General features: G+C 42.3%; 1 protein-coding gene across 1 annotated transcript; it reads right to left on the bottom strand.

The window, feature by feature from the left end:
• Positions 1-1,513: 1,513 nt before the first annotated feature.
• lrsam1 (leucine rich repeat and sterile alpha motif containing 1) lies at positions 1,514-9,999 on the bottom strand (the record flags this gene model as incomplete). Its single annotated transcript, XM_071538234.1, has 13 exons — positions 1,514-3,183; positions 4,075-4,295; positions 4,417-4,483; positions 4,669-4,800; positions 4,968-5,066; positions 5,941-6,036; positions 7,094-7,174; positions 7,776-7,850; positions 7,994-8,081; positions 8,237-8,336; positions 9,182-9,252; positions 9,620-9,664; positions 9,817-9,999. Coding segments are annotated over 13 exons (1,381 nt in total), but the record flags the coding sequence as incomplete, so codon positions are not given.
• Positions 10,000-10,471: the final 472 nt, after the last annotated feature.

Below are 10,471 nucleotides of genomic sequence, written 5' to 3'. Positions count from 1 at the left end.
CAGAAATCCATACTGTGCTTATTATAGACATAACTTCTTGATGGGATGATAGAGAATTGGACAGATAATTGCTTCAATACATCTGGCCTGATAACTACATTTCACCATACTCTCTCTCTCTCTCTCTCTCTCTCTCTCTCTCTCTCTCTCTCTCTCGCTCTCTCTCTCTGTCTGTGTAATATCTCTTTACGTGTCTCTTTTTGTCTCCCTTTCCATCTCCAATTCCCAGTTGTCTCCTGTCAGTCCCAGGACGAATATGGTAAGTTAGTTTCATTACTTACCATGCACTATGTTTATGCTGAACGAGTTCAAAATGAGGTTTTGGACCAAGCTGCATAGAGAGAGTGGGCCCTCTCTCAAATATGTCTTGTGCATAACCTAGAGACAGCTTTGTTAAGTTTCTCTCTGTTTCTCTTTCAGGTTGAAAGTGTTGATAAAGTGTTTAGTGCATCTGTGTTTTTTTTTTACCTCAGGCACAGTGAAGGATATTAAGGCCAGGTGGAGATGAGGAGGGAGCTCAGAATGAAAAAGCAGCTGAACTTCCAGGTTTGGAAAGAAGCTTCATTTGCATCAGTGGTGTCATTATAGTATTAGATGTCAAGGATGATTGACAGCAGTTGTGATGTGAGCAGAACACTGAGATGTGACAGACAACTGGTGCGTTTTCTGTGTATTTTTTTTACATGTAGGCTATACTAAATGAAGTCATCCGATGATTTGCATACTCAAAGCATGTGATCCAAATGCATGTAATGAGCAATTATTAAACATGAGACAAGCGCTTAATCACAGCAGCATCTATCATCATCATCTGATGTTATCTATCCATAACATTCAAAACGGGTGTTAATGTTGAGAATGTGTTATGTCATCAGGTTTAGGAGTGTGTGTGTGTGTGTGATTGTAGTAAATGATAATGATGGTTGTATATATGAGTGAAGCTGTAATAGGCTTTTAGGTGTTGTACTAATCCATATGTGTCTTTGTTTATATTTAGTAGACATGCAAATAGGCTTAAAATGAAGCTGGCAAGTGTGGCTCGACAGTTCAGGTGTAAATGTCACACTTTTCTTTTGGCATCATATCTCTAACAAATGATAAAATAATACTTTGACAAAAAAAAAAAAAAAATCCTATGTTTACAATTTCATGTTTTAAGAAAGGCATGTAGTCGAATAAATGTAGTATTGCTGCAGTTTAACACTTATTTGTAGATTCATGTAGCTTGAATGTGATCAGATGCTGGATCAGTGTGTGTTTACTGTCAATGATAAATGCTGTAATGGTCACCTTGCCTATTTGCCTTGAGAGTACACATTTATATTATTGTGTGATTTATTAACTGTAGCTCTTGATTGAGGAGATGTAGTTTGTATGAATCCTTAGAACCTGATGTGAAAAGCTGTTTATTATTCATAGATGACATCATAAGCCTCATCATGTTCTCTTGCTCTATATGTCTGCACTGTGGCAATAAACAGCTTCAAGAGATACAGAGACCAGGCTAGTTTAACAAAGGTTTTATTTAGGTTGACAAACAAAATGGAGCACACAACATAAATACACACACACAAAAATATATGGAATATGTAAATGTGAGAAAACAGGGATTTTGAGTGGTAGGGACGTGTATTTCGTGGTTGATAACATGATGTTTTTCTGAACAAACTATAATAACTCATCTCACTATTGAACTCACTGCTGCAGGACAGACATTTTTTTTTCAGAGGGGGACAAATATCTGAAACCAGCAGAGTAGCTGCTTCAAAGATAATCTATGCATCAAGATGACATCACTGTATCTTCTCCTAGGTTCCTACACATTTCTCCCTTCACATTTGTTCGAGACCTTCATTTCTTGTCTGGAGTGTCGGGTCGGTTTCAGTATGACCTGCAGTAACTATCAAACAGGCCACTCACTCTATGGCTGAAGTCTCTGTCGGGATATTTGTATTGGGACTGAACAACAATATCATCTCCATGCTTTTCCACAATCTTTGAGCAATTCACAAACGTTTGGAAAGCGTTCATTTCCGTCCTTTTCCAGCAGACCTTTAGCAGCTCACTGTCAAACAGAACACATTTACACTGACGACATGAAAACAGAAAAATGATACAACACGTATTCTGACATCACATTGTCACTTCAGGTGAAATGTTCTCACATTTCTATACGAGTGGATTCTTTTACACTTCATAGTTTCATAACAGTATATATTCAATATTTCCTGAAACATGCCAAGTAAGATATTGAAGTAAGAGCACTTGAATGGAGATACAGTAGAACAGCATTATTGTTAGTTGAATATGTGGTTAGTCCATAGATATGCACAGCATGTAGCATTCAAATGAGTGTGTTATCAAAAGATGTTCCAGCCTTGATATAGATTGATATATCGTTCCCACAAACTTCCACTAGATAAATGATTCCATCAGGTACCTTTTGGAAAAGGAAAGAAGCCTTTGGCATTCGGGGTAAGAGACGGGTTGAGGACCGACAACATGAGAGGAGAAATTAGTGATGTGATGAAAAACAGTCGTGCTAGATAGCAGAGAGCCATGGCAATCAGTGAGTTTTAGTAAACCTACATACATGTTTGATAAGCCTTAGTTTGGCTGACAAGACAGACAGACACAATACAGGCTTTTTAAAATGTAGGGAGATTTCCAGAAGAAGGCACACATCAATGAAGCCGGTGTACTAAGGCATAAAACAGTCAATCTGGAACCAAACAGTGCCACATTATCCCTTTGGGTCGTAATATGTGGTATACAAATAAAAATCATATTTACAAAAAGAACAATCAACGAAACACAACAGCGCGGATCACCTCGAATGTCTCCTGGACGCCAGTGACAACCCAAACCATTAAAAAATAATTCTATCGACATATTTCTTTTCCTTTATAAATCAGCAAAATACCATGTTTGGCTAATAGAGAGAAAGTGGCTCAGCTCTGAAAAAGGACCCGTTAAAAGGGCTGTTTCGATACGTGACGACTAGGTGAGATCACAGCAGCGGGACGATCATGCAGAAATAATGAAAAGGAGAGTGGATTTCTAGTTGTGGTAGAGGCGGACGCGCTGGGCGATGTTGCTCCGGCACAGAGGGCAGTTCTGCAGGGCGTCGCTGCAGATCTGACAGCAGCAGACGTGGCCGCAGGGCAGGAAGATGACCTGAGACTGAAGAGAGAGCAGACAGTCAGACTGGAGACAAGAGGGCTTTGTGCATGTTGGACTTGACTCTGACTTGTACTCTGATGACTTGAAAAGGTTTCTAAAGTCTTGACTTGAGATCTTGTGTTTGTGTAAATGACTCAGATTGAAAGTGATGAGATTTGTTCCAGCAGACGACTGAATTTAAATTCTGTTTTCTGAATTTGTATGGAATGACTGAATTTATTGAAGTTGAATCTGATTCTAGAAATCAAACTCATGATGCTCTTACCAAGTTTTTATCCTATTAAAACCATATTGCATTGAAAAGTCCTAGATATTTAGTTTTCTTTAAGATATTAAATTGATACTGGACTCTTGATTTGTTCTGACTTGACTTGCTGTTCTACATTTAGACTTGAGACTTGTGCATCAAGACTTGGGACTGACTTGAGACTCGAGCAAAGTTGACTTGGTCAAACCTCTGGTGTATATGCTTGTGTGTGTGTGTTAAGGTTACACTGATATATCAGTTTGCTGATATTTTGGCCTATTATTAAAAATCTGATATAGGATAATAAGTACTGATATGATGGAGGTTATCTTATATCAGTTGGCTGACCAGAGAAATCATTCTGGTATTTTACTCAACAGTATTTCATCAGTCTGGTTTCAGTGGAGAGTTTTAGTGTCCCATGTTGATCTAAATGCCGTTTCAGAGGCTTTTCCACTCTGATAAGAATAAAATTCTGAAAGATTGGAATGTTTTGGCCTGTAAACGGTCAAATCTAAAGACATTGAATATGAGCACTAAATATCAGCTACTGGCAGCTACAGTCCAAAAACATCAGTATTGGTCTCCACCTTCAAAACCCATATTTGTGTAAGTCTAATGTCTGCTTGGAGTGTGTGTCTTACCCCGGTCTCCATGCAGACCACACACTCGGAGCTCCCCGGCCCCTCCACGGGGCTGGGGGCCGAGGGGGTGACGGGGGTCCCCGGGGTGACGGGGGTCCCCGGGGTGAGCGGCGGGCTGGGGGTCTGGGCGGCCAAGGCGTAGGGAGGCGACGGAGGGGACGGAGGGGACGGAGCCGAGGGAGCGGCCTCCTCTTCCTCCCGCTGGGCCGCCTTACAGGTTCCTAGTGGAGCATGAAGGGAAGGTGAACTAAAGGTCACAGTGCCACATGTGAAGCAACCACATTCATCCACACTGATGTCAAAACACTATAAACGCCCTGGAAAAGTGTGTGTGGGACGGACCTTCAGGACGGTGTTCCCTGGCCCAGTTGAGAAGAGCTCTCTGGACGCCCATCTCATTGATGCCCAGCTGGGAACAGAAGTTATCATCAGTCTTCAGCTCATTTACATATTCATCTATTCATAATATTCATTCTTTTGCAGATTCACAAATAGTAAACCAATCTTAAAAGAAAGCAGGCAATATACAGATATGAATAATTAATTCAGTACAATAAACAACATGTAAATTGGTCAGAGTCAGTGCAGACGGACCTTGTTGAGGTCGGAGGCGTTCATGTGCTGAAGGGCCTCTGTCGTCACTCGATGGTGAGCCAGAATGGGCAGGTAGTGCTGAGCGGACAGTTTACACAACAGGTTGACCAACTCTTTCTCCACACCTGCTTCCTAAGATCAGGCGAGAGGGAAAGCTTCATGAGGAGAGTGACATGATGATGAGTCACAGAGAGTAGTGAAGGACACGATGGCTCTATAGTGAGCTTCTCTTTTACTGGAGCAAAGTAAAACAGCAGATTGACTCCTGAGTGAAATGTAAAGGTGGGAACTGCCTCTACCTGCATGCGCAGTGAGAGGGGCTTGGCGTCCAGCAGCCTCTGGTACTGGATCATCCAGTAGTTCTGCTGGTTCGAGTCCGACTTCAGCTCCATCTCCGCCTGGAGAACACACACATACACAATTATGAACTACTCTGCATTGTCCTCCTTGTTCCAAATGAAAGCTGTAAAGGCTTCTACTAGTCAAAGATTGTTCTACATTTGCACAATGAACTTAAATGAGCTTAAATCAAAACAAAGCCACACAATACTGTTTTTGACCCATGTTGGTGACTTTAAGTTCAGTTTGTGCTGTTGGCAAATCAGCTTGAAAGTGCAATAAATTCACTAAAAACATCTTTGCCTTCATTTTCACAAAAATACTGGTTTGATGCAGCCACATTTTCACTACATCCAGCGCCTGACTTGATAACTGTGGGTGTGTCCTTTCTGTTCACACCAGAGCTTTGATTGACAAGTTGACAGCCAATCACACACTAGAGGAGACCGCATGTAAACTGTAAACAGTGTTGAACATGTTGGACAGACACTAGCATATGAGATGTACAGTGAGAGGGAGGGTGGTGCATTCACTGGGATTAGGAAAGGTGGGACTAAAAATGCAACCAATGATATTTACCGCATTTACTATATTAACCGATGATATTTATCACTTTTAAGCTGATTTAGAAACCATGAGGAGCAAGTAGAGGTTTTGGTCATACTGTGTCTGTTTAAAATATCTCAATCCCTGACTTTCAACATTCATTCACAGCAATTTACAGCCCAAATGTCTCATAACCAGCAGCAAGCTGGAAGATTGCAGTTTTCAGTGGACTACAGGAAAACAAAACAGCACAGATCCATCTTGCTGGTGATCATGTGTATCGGCCTTCACGGTGACTTGAGGCCAGCATCGCTACCACAAACAGACGAACAGCGTGTTGGTCAAGGCGGCACCACTGAGGCCCAGCGAAACCAGTTGGCTCCTCACCAGAACCTGGCGAAGCTCCATCTCTCTCTGGTCCTTCTGCTTCAGCAGCTGCTGCAACATGTCGCTGAGAGCCGAGCGCTGCTCCACCAGGACCTCCTGCGCACACACACACACACACACACACACACACACACACTCACATTTGAAGCAGAGTGACAATGTATGCTGACCAGTGGACAGTGTCAAAATACCCGTTAAGTGAAAGACATTATGGAATGCACAATACTGGAAGTCAAGGTCGTCATCTTTCAAGTTGGAAATACAGCAGTTAGACTTTGAATTGGAACCAAAAGGAATCACACTACATCCATTTAGAGCCCAATTTTACAGTGTTAGACAGATCTATGTACTGAAGTGTAGCACAGATCCACAGACAGCTCCTGACGGCTCGACAGTCTACATTAAAAATCAAAATTTGCCATCAGGCCCTAATCTTAGTTGGTTTTGGTTTTATTTGTTTAAAGATTTTTTTTTTTCAGGCATTTCTGCTTTATTTGGACAGCTACAGCAGAGAGACAAGAAAGACAGGTGGTATATTAGATTGATTGATTATATTAGAGACAACTGAGAAACTCATTCTGTAAATTTGCATTGAACTCATAATAACTTGTTATTGTTGTAATCAGGCTTTAGTGGTACTGGTGACTCGTTTGATGGCCTGTTTGTGTGCTTATTATAGGCGTTTATTAATATTGTTCATTTGGATATGGTAATGAGCAAAACAAAGGTAAAATAATTTGAGTAGGAACAATAAAGGATCTATCATAGTGATGTGTAGATGTAATGCAGCCTGGGAAGAATGAAGCATGATGCATGAATAGTTAATTTGGAAGTAATATGTTCAATGAAAATCAAGAATATTTGCTAAAGAAAATCGGATTTCTTAGTGCTTTGTATCGGCATGATGGGAACATATTTCAAGGACACCCATTATTATTATTATTATAGTCACTACCTTTGATTCATATCATTTAATATCCTTTTACTTGAGGTTATTTTCTCCACCCTCTGTGTCATGTGAAATGTTTGCTATGGTGCGGTGACATGGAGAGAGCCAAAGAAAAGGCAAAGTAACCAGTAGAAAAGAGGAGAAAACAAGCCAAGGGAAGGGGGCGAGGGAAGGAGGGGAAGGAGAGGAGGCGGTGACACCCACCTGCAGGTTCTCAGCGTCCAGATTGCGTCTCTTAACCTCCAGCTTAGTCAGCTGCATTAATTCACCTTCTATGAGCTTGATCTGGAGACAATGGAGATAAAGGAAACATGAAGCTAGCAGGGACCAGGGAGATGAGCCGCTGAGCAGGAAGTCGCCATGAACGAGTTGGGAATGATTTGATAAAAATGATCTTCTGTCCGCGGATAAATATTCTTCTTTAAATAATAAATCAAAGAGGCATATCAAATGTGGAGGAGGTAGATGAATCGGTTATTCCTGGAAGCGTTAGGCGATGGAAATGGATGCTGCCCCCTTGTGGCGGCTGGTGTATGAGCGTGGTTCTGGTGACACTTTTCCCTTTGTGGTGCTTTTTAGAAACTTATTTTTAGCTATGAATAATGTATATAAGGGTCTTCATCTTATTTTCATTCTTTTAAATGTCCAAGAAAGCGGAAGTTTGACAATGGAAATATATTGGCTATTATAATCCCTCTGTCTTATTGGCACAATCAGACTCAATCAATGGAAAACAAACACATGGTGATCATTAACACCCAATATGAAGTAGGGAGTTTTGAAGAACAATTTAACTGAGGGCATTTCTAGCTTTCCAAGTGTTAGTCGGTGTCATAGTACAACTGTGAACCACTGACTAGGCTGCTACCCCCCCCACCCCACAGACCTGGTTGCGGATGTAGCCGTGCACGCTGTCCTTCTGCAGCTGCAGGGCCTGGAACGCTGCTTTCTGCATTTCCTCCTGTGGACGACAGTGTCGGGATGTGACCATGCACTCATTTTTTTTTTTTTATTATAGTGGAATATTTTTCTTCCTCAATTCATTGTCATGCACTGAAGGTGTCCAGACCGCAGGTTTACAGGACACATCCATGGATCACGTACCTCCTGCAAGATGTGGGCGATGGCTTTGGACTTGTCTAACACTTGGAGGGAGAGCACCTGATCGAACCTCCTGTCCAAACTCTCCAGACTGTTATAAGGACATGGGGAGAGAAGAAGAGGAGTTTATGACGGCCCACTTCGTAACGAGTTCCACGCAGCTCTGCAACATTAACGTCATCCAGCTAAGATTTGAGGTGTGTGTGTGTGTGTATGTGTGTGTGTGTGTGTGTGTGTGTGTCCAACCTCCTGCAGGCCTCGGAGACCAGGCTCTGTCTGCGGAAGTCGTTGGCCTCCTGGAGGAGGTTCATCGCACAGCTATCTGACAGCATCTTCTGCATGGCCACTACAGAGAGAGAGAGAGAGAGAGAGAGAGAGAGAGAGAGAGAGAGAGAGAGAGAGAGAGAGAGAAAGAGAGAGAGAGAGAGAGAGAGGAGGAAGGGAGGGGTTTTACCAAGTTAGCGTGATTCCTGTTGTCTGTGGAGTTTTGGAATGTATAGAACGTAAGGAGTCGCTATTTTGTGTGTAAAGTAACACTACTTCTGTTATATTTCGAGCAATTTGAAGGATTACATACATGCCGAATTTACCAGAACACCCTACCGATTAGTAATGAAGTCTCAAATTATATTTTGGATTGTGTGTGTTTTGCCGATAAACAAGTAAAAACAAATTGCCAGACTTTTTGAATGGACCTTGGTGTGGTAGGAGGGTCTTCAAAACAACAACAAAAACACACAGCCTCGGCCCGCCCCTGTGTTTATGAACACAGAATTCTCACTTTGTTTCACTCACTGCCATTCAGGAACCTCTGCTGATATTTACTAGTCATATTACACTTCAATAAAGCTGAAATATTACACAGAGACCCTTTAAAACTGACAGTAAACACCTCGTCTCCCTTGTTCCCCATCCACCAGTATCCTGACAATCCATTTTTGACAATGTTCCTATCTGAGCTGCCTGTTGCCTGTTTGTTTTATGTGTGTTTCCTTGTTGAATCCACACACTTAGGTTTATTGTCATTTATGTACATGCTATATTTACACTGGGATTTGATTTTGGGGAGTTTTTCTATCTACTTTAATTCAATCATCGAGGACTCAGAGTATGATGTTCCATTACAAGTTGTGCTGCATGTACTTGAATTTGAAATAAAACAGCTCAAGTTAAATCTCCCAGGCTGCTTACCTGCCACCTCTCTCTTCCTGAGTGAATTGGCTTCTTCCTGTGTGATGGCAGTCAGGTGCTCCATACGGATCCTGTGGGGAGGAATACTGTCACTATGAAAAGGCATGGTAAAATATAAAAACATAAGCATCACAAGGGGGGGAAAAAAAATCAAAAGTGTTTTTTTTCTGGACAATGCATAATTTAGAATTAGAACTACATTATTCACCACATTGAAGTAGGGGCATAACTAATGTAGTAGCAGAAGCAGAAAGTAGAGGAATATACACACACACACAGAGTATATATATATATATGCTTGTTTTCCATTAGGCTCAGATTGTTAAGTGGAGTGCAATCGGATGAGTACTGCCGTATCTTGGAGTGCCTCAAATCTCTTTAGCTGTAATGGGTTCGGATGGGAGTGCTCTAATATGGATCGATTATCTGTCCACTCACCGATCCGCCTCCAGGGCCTGGAGGAACTCTGCGCTTTTCTTCTGCCTGGAGAGACGGATGGATACGCACACGCAATTAGCTGGGACGCATTCAGAGGGTGAACTGAAGGTGAAGCATTCCGGCCGTGGTATATAATATATAATACGTCACACGCCGACCAAAAACCCCCCCCCAAAAAAAGTCCTCTCCTGCCCTACCGGTTGTTGTCCATTAAAAGGCTGCTGATGCGAGTGCTGATGTCGTTCTCGGCCTGCCGGACCCGCCCCAGCACCAGCAGCCTCTCCGCCTCCTGGGCCCTCTGCTGCTGGGACACGCCCTGCTCCAGACGCTCCTGCTCCTGCACGTCGGTGAGTTTGGGGGGGGGGGGGAGTATCGTTAGGCTTGAGAAACCCAGAAATAGGCTACAAAACCCAGAAATAGCCTACATAATGCACAATAATGCACAGGTGAGAAAAAAAAAATCCCTATAGAATTCACCCATAAACATTAAGCGGTTGGCCATTCTGGTAACATACTGTACTTAAAAGAAACACATTGGACTGAGCATCATGTGAGTGGTCAATAATTGATGCCTACACACACACACATACACACACACACAGAGAGAGAGAGAGTGTGTCTGAGTGTTTGAGGCAGAGATCTCAGGAAGCCAAACATACTTTCACTGTAGGCAGCACTGCACTAGTACACACACTGTTTGTACCTTGGGTAACTTTGCTCTGGTAATGAATACACTGAAAGGAAACAGCCGGTGGAGACTCAAATCAAGTCAAGTCCACTGTGTGGCCATACCAACTGAACTAGCTTCAATTCAAGTTCTTAAAAGACAATGGCAAAAACATAACTAGAAAA

This window comes from Centroberyx affinis, unplaced genomic scaffold, assembly GCF_046629955.1.
Source record: "Centroberyx affinis isolate AG114_WGS23_722 - 3 ecotype Tasmania unplaced genomic scaffold, CSIRO-AGI_Caff_v1 ptg003229l_1, whole genome shotgun sequence".
Taxonomy (NCBI): Eukaryota; Metazoa; Chordata; class Actinopteri; order Beryciformes; family Berycidae; genus Centroberyx; species Centroberyx affinis.
The sequence above is the reverse complement of the archived record's forward strand: the minus strand, read 5'-3'. Positions and strand labels throughout refer to the sequence as shown.